The sequence below is a fragment of the Anser anser genome (genome assembly GCF_964211835.1).
Source record: "Anser anser genome assembly, chromosome: 2".
In the NCBI taxonomy this organism is placed as follows: domain Eukaryota; kingdom Metazoa; phylum Chordata; class Aves; order Anseriformes; family Anatidae; genus Anser; species Anser anser.
Window position 1 is genome coordinate 141938354 of NC_139721.1, and position 19907 is coordinate 141958260.

The window sequence follows — 19907 nt, forward strand, 5'->3', positions numbered from 1 at the left end:
TGCATATTGCCACTGCAAACTGCATATGAATGCTTTATGAATTTTTGTGTGGCACTTAGATGCCACATAATAAACACATGAGAAGTTTGTTGATTATCAGAGGTAGATACTTAACTAACCCATATATATTCATATAGAGTCTGTCTGTTTGCTTTGGAAACAAAACCAACAAAAAAAAATCACTAGTAATATCTCTGTTCTGATAAAACAATATTATGAGATATGCAAGAGCAAAGAGATTAGCTTTTCTGGTGACTCATGACATCCAGCATGTGTTTGACTGGGTAAATGGAAGTAGTAAAACAGAGAAAGTTTGACTGTTTTGTGACTGTTAGGTTCTACAGTCCATTGCCTGGTGGTTAAAGTAAACTTTATTGTTTGTTGTTGTTGTTTGTTTGTTTGTTTGTTTGTTTTGGTAAAGATTTAAATCGTGGTAAATGATCCCACCTTTGACATAATAGCTGGCCAAGACTGGAGATATTAAAAAAAAAAAAAAAAAAAAAAAAAGGGGTTTGATGAGGTTGACATTTTGTTTTTTAAAATAAACCCGTGTAATTATGAAAGAGTTTAGGCTAAAATGAAATGAAGACTTAAAGGGTTTTCAGGAGGTCCTCAGGAAGTCTGTTCTCCATCAGTTCAGCATGAGTTGTACCTAAACAATTCCTGGTAAGTATTTGTATAACTCATTCTTAAAACTTCTGGCAGCTAGCAGAGAACATTCTTATATTCTGTTTTCTACAACTCTAATCATCTTTGCTGTTCCTGTCCAAACCAATTCTGTTGTCTTACACCCTATGGAAGCACTATGCACAAGGTGGGGCAGCACATGCTTCTTGTTGCCCCAGCCCTCTCAAATCACGTGGAAGAATTGTTTTGTCCCCTTCAGGCTTTATTCTTGCCTACTCATCCTCCACAGGGTTCTGCCTCTCACATGTGTCTGACCATCATTTCTAATTGTGATCCAGTCCTTAGATCCTGTTGTTAGGACAACTGTCAAATCAGTTATATATTTAGCAGTCGCCAACTCCACAAGTATGAAGTCTGCTCATCTGCTGTGCTCCTGATTAAATTGTGGCCTATTTTTAATTTGAATAATTCAGAAAGACAATTTTTGAATTCTTGTCCTTTCTTCCACTTTTGTTGTTGTTGTTGTTGTTGTTTCTCCCAGTTTGCTATCATTTGTTAACCTAAAAAGGACTTTCTGCATCCTATCATCTAAATAGTTAATGGAAATACCAACTAGAAATGGACAAAGGACACAAAGCTGCAGAAAATCAATTAATCCATCTTCCATATTTGATGTCAACCTACCATCAGCTTTTCCAATCCATTGAGCAGTCCTCTTACTTAAGCACTTTTAGAGCTTGCTTGTTTAGACTATTACAGGAGCAAAGTTCAGAGCATCAATCAGAGCAGCAGAGAGAGAATCCTTGCTGTCTGCGTGTTCTCCTACAGAAAAAAAGTTGGGACTGCGTGGACTTGTTATAGATGTTTTTCTTGTTATCTTCCAGCTTTTTCTGCATAACCTTTTCATTTGAATTACATTTTTCTAGAAACTGAACTTAGCTTTATTCTGGTGGTCCTTTTTCCCCTCTTACTATGGATCAAAGATTGCCTGAGCAAGGTATACTGTAGCTTGAGTGCTATTAAACCTCTGTCTCACCTCTGTCTCTCACCTGTGCTTTTCTTTCTCTATCCTTAATTTTTTATTCATTTGCTAGCAGGGTGTTTGTTTCATTACTGCATTTTTAAAATTATTAAATATGCAGGAGTAGAGAACTTTTAAAAAATTGAAGACTAAACCAGAAATGCATTTTGTTTCTGCTTTGTTAGGAACATTGAGTTTTATTTTATTTTTTTTCCTTTGGGTGAGAGCTCTCTCTTCTTGATCGTGCTTTTTACTATTAATACACATTACAAGCAGGAGGAAAAATGTCTGAATATTCCTAACTAATTGTATATAATTTTATGCTGCCTTTTTTTTTAATCTTATCTGTTGTTTTTGTTATTCATATTAGTTTTCCCCTTTAGTATTCTTTCCTAAATTTCAGGTTATGTACCTGCTTTCTTTTTTTTCATATAGGTTAGTTTGTGCTTCTGCCCTTAATATTATTTCACTAAGGACCTGTCACTTTCCTGAACTAATTTTTCCTTGAGATCTGCTTCCCATGGGAAGCAGTTTTACTTGAGAATATACTGAAAGTATATTAAAATCTACTTTCCCAGAGATCATTGCATTTGTTCTTCTATTATCATTCTTTCCTCACTGTTGGTAAGTTTCTGTATTTTACGAGATCTGCGACATCTTTCCTTTCACTTTCATGTTCTCCGACAGTTTGTACCATTTGGTTAGAAACAAATATAGAAGAGCCCCCTCTATGTTGTTTTCCCTCCTTGGGTTTTCCAGCTTGTTCAAAGGCATTACTCTGTATCGTCATTTGCTCCATTCTCAGTAAATCTTTGTTTTAATGGCATACTTAAACTACTTTTATATGATTTGTAATTATTCAAATAAAATTGTCATCAATCACTTCCTTCTCCAGACTTGATAACATCTCTTCCATTTCACTTCCCTTGTTTTATTATTTTTTCCATTTTATCCTTAAATCAGGTACTTTAAGTGAGCTATCCCAGTCTGCATTTTGAACCCTAGAGGAGGTCCACGTTTGTTATGCTAGACAGCATATTTCTTTTCCTTTCCAGAAAATGTTATTCCCTTCATGTAAGTTCTAATTATGCAAATTTTTATCACACAACTGTTTTGTTAATTAAGACATAATTTTGGTTACACAGTGGACTTCCAGTTCATTTCACTTCCCATATTGGTGACGTTGCAAAGTGACAACACAAGATGTATGCAATTTGTTTAGTGATGAATAAACCGATGAGTTAGTCTTCTTCAGTTCTTAACAAATGGAAGGATGCTGCTTAGTTTGGTACACAGTCTGCATTGTTTCATGTGAAACCAATCTTTGTATTATCATGATGTGCTATATTAAATAACAATGTTTTACAATGAATATTTTAAAAATCAAGCTGGCCATGTGTTAAAGTCATAAAAATTACAAAGCTGTGTAAAGTTAGTATTGTATTTATATTGATTCATTTTAAGTAGTTTTTATTCCCATTGTGCACAAAAGGATTCAGTTTATATGTAAGCTGGTAAACCATACTTTTGTCTTCTAATGTGTGCCTCAAAAATGAGCAAAGTCATAGGAATAAATGATAAGAATCTTGCATTTGATAACAAACAATCAACAAGTTTAAATAATCTTTGCTGATGTGAACACCTGTTCACTTTGGGGAAGAAATACAAAGATAAAATGAGAAGAAAATATATTAATTAAATAATGCCTACTGATTTTTTGTTGTTGTTCGCTCTCCCCTCTCCATAGTTTATAAACAGTTTTTATTCACAAAAATACTGTTTTAACAGTATTGTGGGTTAATATCCTCCTTTTAAGTTTGACTACAGTCTCCTAATTTCTTTAAGTAAATTGAGAAACACAATATCACTACTAATAAAATTCACTTAAATTAAATACATAATTAAAAAGCAGAAATCTACCATCTGTTTCCCTGCAACCCTAGTATTACCGTGTGCACGTGAATTGTGCCACAATGGCCATTTCCAAATGGCACTGATGCACAAAGGGTGTTGAGGCAGACTTGCATGCACAAGGCCTTGTCACCAAGTGCATAGGTGATGACCTAGATCAGCTCTTTCTAGCAAAAGGTACTTGTGGAAGGCAAAAAAAAAAAAAAGGAAAAAAAAAAGCCAGACGTGGGGGACAGAGGAGGCAGAGGAGCGGGAAAAAGGAAAAAACAAACAAACAAAACACACACACACACAAAAACAAACAAAAAAAAAACAGGAAGGACAGCTGTTGGCCAGCTGGGAGAAGAAGTGATGGGGTCCCCTGATGAATGTCCTCCTCTGGGTATTCTCCCCAGTGCATCTGTTGGTGATAACAAATATGTGGTTTCCCTAAGGTAAACTGTGTGTAGACAAGCAGCTGTATCGTACAAGGGTATTGTCCTACTCAGGCTCGTTCCCTGGTAAGACTGTGTGTGGTCTGCTCCACTTGCTTTGGTTCAGTCTAAGGAACTACCTCCCAGCATACCCACAGAAAATGCAGTCCATTGAGCAGTGTAAAGAAAAGTGTAAATTAAATATGTCTAGAAACCCAAATTGGATTTGTAACTGCCACTTTCCATTTTGATGCCATGCCTCTTTCTTACGAAGAATGCAATTCTGTGTCGCTCTGTTTCATGCTTTTGTAGTAACTCTTGCTGCATGCAACCTGGAATTAAACATTAGCAGTTCTACATCTATAATAAGAGGAAGGTTTATCGCCAGCCAGTGTTTCATCTGCTCGTTTGATGACTAGCTGTGCACCAGCTGTATAATATATTCTGTAAGGATAGCGTCATCACCGCATTTCACTCTTGGATCTGATACACCCACCAGGAAACCTGTTTTATCTTGTGCTTGGAGCAAAGAATCCAAATGAGATGTTTAAGGAAAAGGATTTTAGGAATGTTAGGAAATACTAAAGAGAAGTAAATTCATTTCTAGCATGTTACTTTGAGGGATTGTTTTTGGAATGGGATGAGAGATCTGTTAAATCTTTAGGCCCTGATTAGGGGCTGCTCTTGGCACAGCTCAGATGAAGAATGGCCCAAACCCTGGCTTTTAGCCACTCTTATGTTGGCTTCTCCCCAGCACAATTCTGGCTAGTTCCTGGCTTATGTCAGAGAAGCCTTAATGCTGCTGTGACTTAATTCTCAATCTCCAGGGGTCTTTTCTGGCAGAAGGGGATCACCAGAACATATGGGTAAGGCCGTGACCCTGCTATAAAAGGGCAGGAGAACTGCAGTGCAACGGCGGCTCTGCTGGTGCTCAGCTTCCCAGAAGCTCTTCCATGCAAGGAGGAGGAGTAGGGGTGAGTGTTCACGCATCTCCCAGGTGTGCATGTCCATGGCTAGGCTGAGGACCCAAGACCATGGGTCTTGCCTGAGGGGTGGAAGGAGAATTATAATAGCTACAGGAGGATTATAGCAGATAAAATTGGTGTCACAGAATCTATTTTGCTTTTGTTTGTCATTCTGCCAAAATTAAGATATTTGGCCTAATATTTTTTGTGCTTCATACTGCCTTCAGCTGAATATTATTTAAAAATACATAAAAATCATACAAAACTATGTGTTTCTGATTAGCTTTGCTTTAAATAGCCGTAGTTCCTAAGTCTCACTGTTGTTCTGCTTTCAGCAAATATTTGAAAAGATCACAGCCAAAGTGGGCCTCAACTCTGTCTAGTGCTATTCGTCTTACAGAGCTGTAAACCATTTGCGGTCTGTTAATTCTGCAGTTGGAGTTGCAAGGAGTTTTTGGCAATGAATATAAAGATTTTAGTTGTCCTGTTGATAAATGCAAATGTCAACACAACACTAAAATGTATTATTATTTCAGGGATCTTTTTGTTGTTTGTTTCATTTAAACATCGAAAATTGTGCATTGACCAAAACAAAGCAACAAAAAACTAACTAAGCAATATCCAGTGTTCTAAAACTAGAAAACGAAGGTGGTTTGAGTTAGCTTAACTTTCCTTCTAGTGTGAATATATAATGGTATAGTTTTTACTATGTAGTCTGATCATATTTAACATGCAGTTTTTGATTAATTTTGGTTTTCTTTCTTGTTGTGGCCCAATGTTGTATGCACTGCATATTGAGAAGAGGGAAGTATTGATTTCTATAACACTTTCTTGTTTTTGTGGGGCCTTATTGAGAAGCTATCTGAATGCTGTGTGAGCATTGATTTATCTGTATGGGATAGCAGCTGGGCAGCTAAATCACAGATTAAAATCAAAAGTTTCCATTAATGCTGAATGTCAAATTCAAGAAACCTTTCACTCATAACACTGAGTACTGGATGGGATTTCATGTGCCTTGACAGCTAAGGATTGGTGCTTTAGTTCACTAGTTGTGGAAGAAAGAAGCAAAATGTGATTCATGCTATTTTTAAAGATAAACCACTCCTTACAGACTGCTTACCTCTTTTTGTTGGACTTGGTAAGCCCAACTCTTTAGCCACAGTTAATGCCTCAGAGGAATTTAGGATGCTATAGATAGGCCCTTATGTTTCATATATTCTTGATCTATCTATCCCAAGGGGAGATCCATCCTGCATGTAAATAAGATATACTAGGTTGGAGGACAACATATCATTCTGAAGTTAATGGCCGTACCATAATACTGTACGTAATTAGAGCTTTGTTAAAGATACCACTGTTTGCGTGAGTTAAAGGCAACTCCATTTTGACTTTACCGAAGTCTGGAATGCTTAACTTTCAACTTTAAGAAATGTTCTTTCAGCAGAACTTTAAATGTATGTGTCATGCAATAATTTCTGTAATCTGTATCTAGGCTGTCATGGAGACTTGGAGTAGAGATTCCATTTGAATTTAGATATGGAAAGTATCTCAGATAGTGCAGGATTTAAGAAATTGCACTTAGTTCATGAGTGGGATAACATAAGCTATGCACATAAATTGTAATCATTTGAAAGGCCCACTGAATGAGATGTAGAGTTTACCATCTTCTGAAATAACTTCCAAGTTTTTGTTCAGTGTACTAAGAGCTAATATGACATTTGACTTTTCAAACTCTAAAATATCACCCCTTAAACTTATATTCATATCACTTCTGTAAATAGGGCTGTCTAGCTATGAAATGTATGTTTCTAACCAAGAAAGAATTTTTTTAGAACAGTTTTTTTTTTTAAAAATGCATGCTTAACATATCATGTAAAAATAAAATATTTTAATAATATTAATCTTTGACTCTAGCGGTCATACAGATTTTCTGATCAAACTGAAAAAGAATGAACTGTGAAATTATTTAAATACTGGAACTACCAATAAAATTTGCAAGCATAATGCTGAATTAAGAAACATTTTCAGTGCTATACCTTTTTCAGAAGGTTTTGAAAATAGTATCTTCATTTTTATCAGCCATTGCATTATTGATTTATTTAGTGTTTGCTTTAGTTTGCTGTGTCATGGATTTATGCTTTTCCTGGACAATTTTCTGTTTGTGAATCGTCTGAAAATACTAATGCAGATCTTTCTATGTGAACCTTGGTTTAGCCAAAATGCTAAGATTACTAAAATGCTGTCTCATAAGCTTGAAATGTCTCATAAGCATAAAATGTCCTCACTTGTGACATTGAAAAAAGAACTTGAAATCCCAGCACAGTATTTTTATTGCAAATGACAGCTTTCATCTGCTGGATTTTGCTGCCAGAATAAGCATGTTTTCAGTAAGCACAAACAGACTTCAGCTGTGCTGTTTCCAGTTGTTCCCATCGGCTCCCCAAGAGGGTTGTACGGCAGGTCCACCTTTCTGGCATACTTACATGCAAACAACACCATGCCACCGATGAGTTTTGACTGATGGCATTATGCTCTAATAAAAAAAGACCCAGCTCATATGAAAAAGCTTTGTGTGCGTCACTAAAGCTATTTCAGTCTTTGCTGCCTCCTGTGCTGAATGTAAACCGACATCGGTGACTCTCTATTCAAATATGATTTCGTAAAAGGAAGTAGGAAGCATGACTTTCAAGCTGTATGTGAAGAGGAGCTAAAATAGTAACAAATGTATCTCTAGAGAGTATGAGAGGACAAAAAATTCTCTTAAGCATACCTATTGTTAAGAAAAAGAACAATCTGGCAGACTCTTTTGTGCCATCTGGATGTGTTAAACTTTCCTTTCTTTAAGAATGGGCCTTCCAGTAGCAGCGAGCCTTAGTAATTGAAAGGATTCAGAGAAGATTTCCTCAGTGAATTTCACCTTGATCCTAAGGAAAATCCCACTTAAGCTTTAAAAGCTCAGTTTCCATGTCGTTCCTTACAGCCTGTTTGGAGAGGCCAAAAAGGCTGATGGCGTCCGTGGCTTGTGTAATGGGGACGTCTCCTCACTCACTGCTCTCCTGTCAGGGTGCACAAGCTCCTAGGTGAGAATTTGGCGAGTCAGCCCGCTGTAAGGTGGCAGTGTAAGCACTCGTAACAGCTGCCCATAGTTCACGTTGCCTTAGTTTGGAAAATATGTGGTAAAATATGCTCAGATCCAATTACTGACTTGGACACTGAGAAATGATGAAAGTTGGCTCCAGAATGAAATGTTCTGGCTGACTGCTGTCTCCCAAGTCCCTTAAGACAGATCCATAATATCAGAAGTCTTAATAATTCAAAAGAGTTTGAATCTCATTATACAGTAGCTATACTTGGGCTGCTTCTTGTTAACTACAATTTTGTTGTGTTTTGTTCTCCCAGCATATTTTTGTTTTTCAGCTCCTTCACTTTGTAGGAAGTGCTGAGTACAGCACCTTGCACTGGGAGGCACAAATCCAAGAGCTGAGCCTCAGGCATTAGATGAGTTATGGGAGCACTGCTGTCTGCTGTAGTAAAGTAATAAAATTGCTGTCTTAACCTGAAATAATACCCCCTCACCCTCCAATACGCACACAATGGTAATAATAATAATATATATATATATTTAAAATACTCCTTTTAGGCCACTTGCAATTAAAATTAGAAAATGGTGATTTCCACTTGTAATACTGCTTGATTTTCCTTGTAGTGCAGCATAAAATCCAGTATTTGTGATCCATTAGGGATTTAATGTCCTTAATCATAGATATGTGGTTACTTTATGGTCTTTTTCTTAGCAAGAGGGTGGTCAAATACTTCAGCAGGATGCACAGAGAGGTGCTGGTGTCTCTGTCCTTGCAGGCACTTAAGACTCACCTGGACGCAGCCCTGAGCAGCGTGGGCTAAGCAGACCTACTTGGATCAGAGGGATGGATTGGACAACTCCAGAGGCTGCTTCCAACCAAAGTTACTCTGTGATTCTGTCTTGCTACCAGCCTTCTCTGATGCATACACCCACACAAATAAAAGAGGGCTGAGTCTTTGCTGGGAAGTTATTATTGATCGGTACTTTTAATGACAGCAGGTTTACTCTGATTTTCCATTGGGACATCCATGAACTGTTCTTGCTTCCTTAGCAATGAGATTGCTGAGCAGACATTGGGCAGACATTTAACCGTAATGTGGCTCCAACAATAATCAGTGTTTAGGAGGTAAATTTGTGAATTGTATTCATACTCAGGTGATTTTGATTTGTTTCTTTTGTTACAGCATTATAAATTATTACCAAATAATGAATTAAAAAGCTGAAAGTTCTTTTGTTAGTTTTATTTTTCCATTCTTCACTTGAGCTACTTTTGTTACCATACTTATTTCATAACATTGCAAACTCCCTTAAAATAATTGAGTTGTTCACAAAAATCTTGTAATTCTCTAAAACATCTGGGTTTTGCACTATACGTTTGACTCTCAGCCATCAGCAGGGCAAAACAAAATGACATATTTTAAGACTGCAGCTATTGCACTGTCACATTCCTATTGATCTTTGTCCTATGTGGTGTATAAATTTCATTTATGGCACAAACAGTATGTATGGGGTTGTTCTGCAGAAATAGTGGCAAATGTAGGTCATCTCTTGACATATTTACTCCTGACCAAGACTACTAAAGAGAAGTTTGGGAGTAGTATCATCTTTCCTTAGCTGAAAAAAAAAAAGAAAGTTATTTTAAATTTTCATGAGTGCAAACCTGGTAGTGTTTCAAGTGAGACCCATTATATGCATTACCCAAGAGAAAAATAACTCCTTGCTTTCAAGCTAAAGTTACAGGCATCCATGAAAAGTGGGTATGATGAACGATGCATAACGTTATATATAAATAGCGAGGGAGGTGACTTGCTTTGAGACGAATTCTCTGAACTTTAACACAGATGCCAACAACAACAAGCACTTCGTCAAAAAGATAACTGAAGTCATTTTCTGAGTCAATTCTGGACTTAGCTGGCATTATCTTCATAAAACATGCAGTCTGAACAGCATTCAGTTTTCATTTAAGCTTGTGTAAATGCAGCGTACCTCTACTCTGGGTACAATGAAGTGAAGTGAGAAATGAGATGGATCTGAGACCCTAGATCCTCATCACCTACTGCTGAAAAAGGCAGCTTTAATTCCTGCTTGTGTTCCTTCAGCCCTAGGGTCATTGCTTTGTGTAGGACAACCTTAGGTGTAAATGAAAGTGGCTTGGAGAATGCTCTAATCCAGGGAATAGAGATACCTTGATTATCAAGCACCTTTCCCAAAATTAGTGACCATGAGGGAGATGACCTGTTCTGTGAGCAAATTTCGTGTCAGAAAATTTACCTACTTGGCAAGGATCTCTAGGGGCTGCATGCACTGGGTTTATGGCACAGTATAAAAAATCTAAAATGAGTTATCGGAAAAAAGATGGTTCTGTCATGTTTTAAGTACTTTACTAGAAAACGGGTTGTATTTTTTAGGGTGCAATATTTCTCAAGTACAGATTGAGGCAAGCAGGTGCTAATTTGCTTAAACCAACAGAGTGAGACAGATACTGCAAATGCTTGTGTATGCATTGAATGCAAGTTAGTCATAAAACAGAGGATAAGGAATATAAGTAGCAGAGTATAATAATACTGTAAATAGTATTGAGTTAGTAGTGAGAGTTTGCACAAAGATGTTTAAAATGAATATAACTTGTGAACGAAAAGGAAGAAATGAGATCCAGACAGAAAAAAAAAAAAAAAAAGGATATTAAGTCAGGTCCCCCTAGTCCCACATTAATTTATGTCTGTTACAAAAAAGTCCTCAGCCAAAGTTTGCTTAACAGTTGGTGAATATGGTGTCATTGATTTACATTCTGCTTTTAAATCAGAAGCTGAAACTGATTCATGAAGAATGCCACACCAGAGTATGCCACCTGCTGCCCCAGTGGTACAGATTATGGTGGTGTTCATAGACTAGTTATTGTTCTCCTAATGGGATATTCTGTTTGTTGAGCATTGTATTTTTCCAGGGAAAAAAAAAGAAGTCACAAATCTTCATTGTGAAGATGTATACATTTTCAAGTTGCGTTATTCCTTTCAGGAGAGAGAAAATGTTAGTGTTTAACATCTAGGAATATCTGTCCCTGTAGTCCTGCCTGTGGATTAAGTGAGTGCTGAACTGCCATCACTTTTTCCTGAAGATTTGGAGAATGAACAGAAAGTACTTAACTGTTTTGACCAAGTCTAATTTTAGAACTGTACAATATGTAGGCAAATGCTAGATATATTTTAAAACATACATATGTGTATGTTCAAAAAAAAAAAAGTTTTATTTTGTTTGATATAAGGTCCTATTTTTCCTTTGAGCTCCTTAGGAAAGTAAGGAATTGCATAACAGACTTGGATTATTTTAGTCCAAGACAGTAGAGTTCAAGAAAAGAAAAGGTACTGAATTCTACAGTTCTGTGGAACTTTCAGAATTATTTATCAATGTAAAATAGCTAGCATTTAAATTTTATAAATTAATTAGTTTTAAATGTTCAGCAAGGTTAATTATTGTTGTCTAATCCCATGGTAATTTAGTCTCCCTTTGTACCAGTATGACGAGTATCTAAAATGGGACATGAACTGTTTTGGAAGCTAAATGTTCTGCTTTGCTTTCTACTTACATTTTCACATTAATTTTTCAATAGCAGAAAATGAAAGAAGATTATTTATTTATTTATTTTACCTGCTACTTAACTTTCATGTTCAGATGGTTATGGAGTAGTTTTCATTTTTTCTTTTTTCTTGAGTAGCCTCTAATAGAAAATTTTAGAATACTTAGAAGTGTGTCAAGGACATTAGCTTGCTGAAGTTGTCTGTTTGTTGCAATGCAGCAGAGATTTTAAAGTCTTTAGTCAGCCTGAAGTCTTTCATCCACTGATACTGTTAGAAATAAGTCACAATACTCTGCTGAGCATTCTTTTATATTTGCTAGAGGATATAGGAAATGTGAGAAGGATAAGTAAGTGTATTATCCCCCCTACCAGCGTTTAGCAAAGATTGTTCCTTAATATTTCTGTTCTTGTTCTGAGATACAGTTCTACAATGACAGTTTACTATGCTTTGCAGAAAACTCATTCTTCATAACAATGAATGATATGTTCAATTCTCTGCTATTCAATGATAAAGTATTATTTAGGATATTTGACAACTTAATGCTTACTCATATCCATATTTTCTGATATTGAAATGAATAATAGCATATAAAGCATCAACTCTGTTAGTGTAGAATTTTTATATTCAGGAAAGTTGTGGAGTTTTGTATGAATATGTATATTTTAAAAAAATTAAAACCAATAATTTTTGTTGGCTTTTATTTTTAAGGAAGATACTTGATACCAGTGAATTCAGTATCTATATGACTAGTGCTTTTTCTTTCTGGCGTGCTTAATTCTAGCATCTTATAGATAGCTATCTGTGGCATAGGATAACTGAGTGCTTGTTGCAACTAAGAATATTAGAGGAATTGAATCAGATATGATGTTGGGTTGCTAGGAATCGGACATCCATGTTGCATCAACACTGCAATGTTTTTAAATTGTTATGGAGGAATTGCCAAATTTTATTTTGTGGATGATCATTCTCATAAATGCCCATTTTCAGAAATGTATTCATGAATGCATAATCATGTTTTGATGCCCTTCTAACAGTTCATCTGTTTAATGACAAGGTGAACTTATTAAGGGCTTATTAAAGGACCTGGGTGTCTAGCTTTTACATACATCTCTCTCGTACTGGAGTCCAGAAATCTGTGTTAGGTGCCCTTCTGCATCAAAATGGAATAGTTCAGGGTATTAAAAAGTTGCTCAGCAAAATAAGCATCTGTTAGTTTTTGATTGTATTGTTAAATGTATATATTATATATACATGTATATATATATAATGTATACTTACATATAATTGTTTATATGCAAGCAATATCTATCATTGTGGCTATCATTTTCTAATACAGGGTGGTAGCTAATAAGAACATCTAGTAAAATAATCTTAATCAATTCCCTGCAAATGCAGTCAAGCTTTTAATATAATTTACCACCTGAATAACATCTCCAACATGTTCTAACAGCAATAGGATTTTTCTTATTGAAAGAAAACAGATTTTTTAAATTATTGGCTATTTAATTATTGCTTTTCGCATAGTACTCTAATTTGTTATTTTTTTTCTAGTTTGTTAATTTTTTGTTTAAAAATTTCTGTTGTTGTTTCAACAACACCTGGAAGAGGTGATCTGCAAAAAAAGCAATCAAGTATTTGTAATATTCTAACTGTAGCTAAACAAGAAATACAATGAACTCTTGGGATGTGTTATTTTAAAAGCTGGGAGGCAAGCAGAAAAAATATGCAGTGGTTCATAGCCACAGTATATATGATGCATAATGCATACCTAAATTCATAGGCAAAGAGAACCAGAGTAGGAAAAATAAATAAATAAATAAATTTTCTGAGAAGATAAAGAAGCACTAAGATGTACTACATGAAAAGTCTGAATAATGTGATGTCAATACACAAGTGCCAAAACTTACTCTTTAATTATTTCCATGTGTGTTTGTTGTTGTTGTTTGTTTGTTTGTTATAATGTATGACTTATCTCCAAAGGAAACGTAGTTTTGATTTGTGTATTAAATGAGGTCCCTTAAGGAAAAATAAGTCCTAAAACATTCCATTTTCCCTTAAAAGCAAGGGAAAGACAGAGCCACTCTCCTATTTTCATCTCTATGTTGCTCTATCTGTTTTGCTATTTGTAACTAATAGCACATGTGAAGATTTGTGGAGTTTATTCTGAACTTGTTGGTGATATGGAAGGTAAATTGTAAATTATCTTTTGCCATACAATCACATGGGTTGGGATAAGTGTTACTTTCTGTCCATAATGCTATCCCAAAGTGAGTATTTTGGCTTCTGGAACAGACGAAGAATATGCAAAGATGGTTTAAGAAGGTTTTTGTTAATTAATGTCCCATTGCACAAGGAAAAAAACTTTCTTCTCCAGAAAGTTTCAGGAAACTGTACTGAGCAGATTTGTTTCCAACTATAATTATTTTCCATGTTTAACTGTGGCTTCTGTAATAATGTAATCCTGTGGTCGTGTGTAAGAATTATATTGAAATAATCACTTATTTTTCACTCAGGTGACTGATACACCAGTTTTTTAAAACCTCAGAGATAGTCATCAATTCCTTTTAGACACTGAGATGGGGAGGAGAGGAATGAGTAGCAGAACAATCACAGCCAGGTAACCTGTAAATATGTTCAGCCTTGCAGTTTAAATGGTACCAGTTTCAGCCTGGAGAGCCCTTCCTCTCCACAGCCTTTTAGATTTTTCCATCAAATCCCAAAGAATGAACAGAATTGATAAAGGCCTTTTCTGATAGTTTCCAGAGGATCTCTTTGTACAAATGCCTATTTAGATTTTAAATACCACATAAATATGAAGCCCATTCCAAAACTTGTTGCTAGTGAAACTGTTTCGTTTTTGGACAGAGACAATCTTGACCCAATGTTATGAAAAAGCATACTATTTCTCCTTCTAAATTAAAAATCCTCCCTAGAATGTGCACTTAGATGTAAATTGTTTGACTGCGGCAGTTCATTCAAATACAGGCCTATTTAAGGGGTTTTAAAATGTGCTTTATTGGAACCCTGTGGCTTTTATAGCACATTAGACCTGAATTAAGCAGCAGGGAACCTTTTCCCCCTGTCATTTCAAAATGTCCTTTCCAGGACAGGTAGCATGATATCGTTTTTAGAATTATTTATACGTCTCCATCACTATTTTATCATGGTTTTAAATGCTGCAGATTTCTGACCTCTAGCACTGTGCAAGTTGTCAGAATGAACCTGGGTGGAATAGTCAGGGATTTTTGGTAATCAGAAAAATATTGCATGATTCTTGGTCTCAGGTTTTTGGGTCTGCATTCATGAAGTATGGGATGTGTTTTCATATCTTCCATCTCAAGAAGAAATGGATGCAATTCCTTATGTAGGAAATGAGGTGGTGGTTGTTGTTGTTTTCGCCTTGTCATCTTAGCAAAATACTGTACTCTTTACCCAAACCATAAAATGATGACCCATACCAACTATGTCTGCTCTTGGTTGTATTCGAATTGGCATCAATGAAATCATTACTAATAAAAGTAAAACTGTTTTCTGGTAAAAGTTTTAATATATTTTGAGATGAAAAGTTATGTCACACCCTCCTCAATGAGTTGTGAGCACCCGTGGGTCTCAGTTCACAAAGATATACCAGCCATAATGTGTAGGGCCTTTAGACCAGAGCTGACAAGCAGTGTGGAGGATTTGGGGTGGGACAATGGTGGGTCCCAGGAATGCCGTGCTTCATATCCTCTGCTGGGAGAGCAAGCTCAAGGCATTGTTTGGGGGAGAATAAACTACAGTGGAGGTTGTTCTCCTGTGTTCTGGTTGCAGCTCCAAGGGGAAGAGGAAGCCCTCCATATAGGCTGGTACGGGCTGCACTGAGCTGGATGGCAGGTCCTGCTACCTGCTTAACCCTTCCTGTGCAGAAAGGCTTTCAGCCTCAGTGTGGGGCCGCAAGACCCCCTGTCTGTTCCTGCAACTGCTTCTTGAAAATAAAACTTGTAAAAGTTCTGTAACCTACTGATACTGACTACTGGTATAGGTATGAGTAACAGGAATCAGCAAGTCTCTCTCTGAGAGAGTATTTGGTGATGTTTTGCCGGTATTTGGTGATGGCCTGACATGACCACACTCTCAGAATGCCTCTGCAGCAGGGTGTCTTGCCCCTTGTCGGGATCCATAATGGATGCTGGCACTGATTCTCCTCATTTTGGAGTTTGCTGAAGGCTGTGTTGGGGCTGACGTGGGACTCTTCATAGTGTGAGGTAGCTGTAGGCAAACACGGCAGCAGAACTGGAAGCAGACTTTCAGCTCAGCCAAGGAGGAAGCGCTCAACTTTTGTTGAAGTTACCTGAAGGACAGGTAACAGCTTAGTGCTGATGATGAAATCTCAGGATTGGATTTGGCTTCCTTAAAAATAAAAATAAAATTTAAAAGCGTTTTATTTTTCTTAAATTTTACCTTCCATTGCTGCTGTGAGTGGGATTACAGTGTGTAGGCAGTGGAGCCAAATTACAATAGCTTTGGCCATAACCATGTTTGAATTTCATGACTTTTACTCTGTATACCTAAATTCTCATTATTATGTACATTTTAATTGTATTTCTTTGTATATTAGCAAAGCATAGTAAACCATTGCAATTTAAACTTTAAGAATGAGTACTAGGCAAACCTGAAGTCTGACTCCCTTGTTCTCATTCCCTTCTGAAGTCGATAGGGGCCTTGTAATTGCCTTGAAAGCAGAATAAATGTTCCATGCAAGTGCAAGCACACCTCTTAAATATACTGCAATGCAAGTGAGATGCATGACCACCTCAGTACAGAACTATGGTTAGAAATCTCCAATAAATCTCAGCCAAATGAAGATCTACTGTGCAATTCCATCCTAACTGAGCATAGTATATGGCTTGCCAACTGTTTTATGATTCTAATTCCTGATTGGGTTTATCCCAAATGAGTTCAGAGTGCTAGTAGCTAGAAAAAAAAAATCTTGCAATCCATAAAATGTGTTGATATTAAATAACGAAGGTAAGTAAACATGATCCTTCATAATGTTTTAAATGGATAGTTTATAGCATAAAAGCACATTTTGAGCTTTTCTATTTAACAACAGGAAAAAAAAAAGATGCTGTCCTTTAGTTCCTAGTGTGATTTGTAGAATGTTGATTTTTCACAACATGTTGATCCAGCGCACATTTAACATGGACTTTTGCTCTGAGTTTTCCATAGCAACTAGAGATTTTAGGTGCTTCAGTCTTTCTGTGCTCTCAGTTGCTAGTAACTTTTGAAGACTTTGACCTTCAGGATGAGCCTAACACAAGCATTCCTGATGATTCAGTTGCTTTGGAACAAAGTGTCAGCCATTTGCCTCACATAAATTGACTGTCATATGATCAGCAAATATTTTGAGAAGAACAGCATATGTTTTGAAAGTTCTTTGTCATTTTTATAATTTTAAAAAGACAACTTACAGAAACCGTCCTCTGTGCGTACTGTTGTATATATGCACATTTGTAAGGGAAAACTTCAAGCTTTTTTTCTTTACTTTGCAGACAAAACCTGTTGCATTTGCAGTTCGGACAAATGTTGGTTACAGTGCAGCTCATGATGATGATGTTCCAGTCCCAGGCATGGCCATCTCATTTGAGGCTAAAGATTTTCTTCACGTTAAAGAAGTAAGTAAAACTTAAGGAGTAAGTGAATCTCTTTAAAGGTCTGTTTCAGTAACAGTGCTACCATTTCTTAATGGTTAGATTAATCTCTCAAATCTTCAGGTCCTGTTTTTCACGAAAGTTATTTCCCTGACATAGAAAATATTTTACGAGTTACATACTGAAGAACTGAAGTCATAAATTTCAAGATATACATATCAACTGTCAAAAAATGTACTTTGAGTTTGCTGCATTGCTTTTCTTTTCCTGTAGTTTTTCTTTGAAAATTTTCAGGTTCTGCAAACTTTCAAACATCTAAACTCTTGTTCTTTCTCTCCTCCTTGCAAGACAATTCAAACTTGGTAACTTTCCCATACAAACCTTCCTAAGCACCCTACTGCTCTATTCTGAATGATTTCATTTTACCAGATTTCCCAGGTTCTGGTCATATGCCATTGTATTTTGCCACACAATGGTCCATCCGACAATGGAGATTTGTAGCAGAAGAACTGAAAAATTTGCTTGAGGAGGAGAACAACTTAGTCATACACTTGAATTTATGTCTTTGACCCATTTTAGATTATCCATTTTTTTAACGCTGAAAAAATCCCTCAGTCATTACAATTCATGTTGCATAGTAATTTCTGCTAGGACAGGTACTTTGTAGAAGCAAGAAGCTTTCCCTAATACACAGGTAGAAGTGCAGGTGGGCAAATACAAAGGAAACACAAGAAGTGGACTTTTAGTACCTTTATCATGATGACTAGTGATCAGCATTTTCCATATATATGAAACACATAGAAAAAAGGGATAATTTGTATTCCAAGCAAGTGTTTATAGCAAAGACAATGTTTGAAGTCTGATGATAGTGCAAAAAAGAATTGCTTTGCTTCTTATGACAGAAGTAGGGACGAGCAGGCGCAGTCTTGGCAAAAGAAAGTCATCAGCATTTTCTGGTGAATCTGGAAAAATATGGTGCAGTTTGGTTGGATTAAATGATTTTGTATAATTATCTATTCCATCTATATGTCAAATGAGCTCGTAATCTCTGACTTCACATCAAGCCTTTCCCCTGTTTCCATGTGAACCAGAAACAGGCTGTCAGCATATTTCTGTTAGAATATCTTTTTTTTTTTTTTCCCTCATAGCTGAACTTAGTCTTGGGTGTAAAAATACATGGAAGATAATGAGGAAGACAGAGTTTCCCAAACTTTTCCTAATCTTCAGAAATATCTTGAAAGGAAGCTTAACTCAGCTGAGGTGTTATATTGTCTGTGGGTGGGTGCATGTAGCGCTTTGGAATGAAAAACGAGATTAGACTGCAGTTCTTTATGCAGCTTCAGGTGTAATACAACAAGCACTCTGCACTAACTGACTTTAAAAATCAATTTTTTTTTCCCCTCTGAGCAGTTCAGGGAAGTTGACTGTCCAGTGATGCTAAGCAAGAGCAGGGATGTGGTTGGGACCCTGCACCCCAGTCAGGTGCACTGCCAGGCTGGGAGCCCAAGGAATCAGACTCGTTGGGCAGTGGCTGCTGCTTCTAGGGGGCTCAGACCTCTTCTGGAGGGTGCCCAAGCAGCACCCCTTGCTCATCCTGCCCATTCCCCTGCAGTGGCCCTCTCCTGCTTGATCTCCAAGGCTCTGTAACCAACCAGACATTGCTCCTTCACTCATTTTGGTGCTCCCTAGAGTTAACGTAGGGAGAACTGAAATCTCTAAAATTTAATTATTTCTGCAGATGAAAGTAAAAAATCATATTATATACACTGCTATAAAATGTAGCATTGCTTTTCACATCACAAATATTTAAGAAAAACAACAACAACAAAAAACAACACTATGACAATCTCCCGTGATGTTTGACTGCACAGCAATGTAGGATTGATGTTGTCCTGTTCTTGTCTGTGAGGAGTTTTCTCCAATTTATGCTGCTAAGAGGGCTCAAGCAAGGAAAACCTCATTTTTTCTTGAGGACTGCACTGATTAAATATGAGGGAAATTTGTTTTTATTATTAAGTTAGAGTCATTAAAACTCAGTACATATAAAGATGACAGATTGCTTCCTGTATGAAGAAACACGTCCTGCATCACAGTCAATCCTGAATTTTTCAGGGCTTAAATTCATGGGCATAATTCTGCTTTGCACTTAATTCCTCTTTGTATTTCACTTGGCTCTCCAAGCACAGCTGTCTTAAAGAGAATCACTCACCTCAGCCAGCACCTTGAGAGCTGGACACATCACTACCAAAATTTCTGTTATTGCTTTGTAACATTAGGCAGTGTCATCTGCGGTATTACTTTCTCATAAAACTACCTTATCCTCCTTTTCATATACTGACAACAGCAGTTAGTGTTGAGACTTTGCAAGCATGAATGCTTTTATTTTTGTAAGAAGGTGCTTTTATTTTTGTAAGAAGAAAAAATTCCTGTAGATTTAGTACTTCTATTAATTAAATTGACTTGTTTTGTCTGTTGTACTATAGGACAGTTTTAGTAAGTACTGACTGTTCAGATTTTAATATAGTGGTGTTTTTTTTAATTATCTGTCTCTTCCTTTTACCAAGCTAAGCGATACTACTTTTGCAGATTTTGTGTATAACGTAGGCCAGATCCATATAATGGCAAGCTCTGTTGACTCAGTTACTATAGTCTTCTTCTACCTATATTGTCTTACAGTGTATTT

The 19907-nt window shown here is 36.5% G+C and overlaps 1 protein-coding gene across 21 annotated transcripts in view; it reads left to right on the top strand.

Annotated features, from left to right (window-relative positions):
* CACNB2 (calcium voltage-gated channel auxiliary subunit beta 2) overlaps window positions 1–19907 on the top strand; it is a 243918-nt gene that overhangs the window by 187069 nt on the left and 36942 nt on the right. For all 21 annotated transcript variants that reach the window (XM_083824605.1, XM_083824603.1, XM_083824608.1 and 18 more), the window contains one exon: window positions 17126–17248. In XM_083824605.1, coding sequence (XP_083680731.1) covers window positions 17126–17248 — 123 coding nt within the window. The remainder of the gene's footprint in view (window positions 1–17125; window positions 17249–19907) is intronic.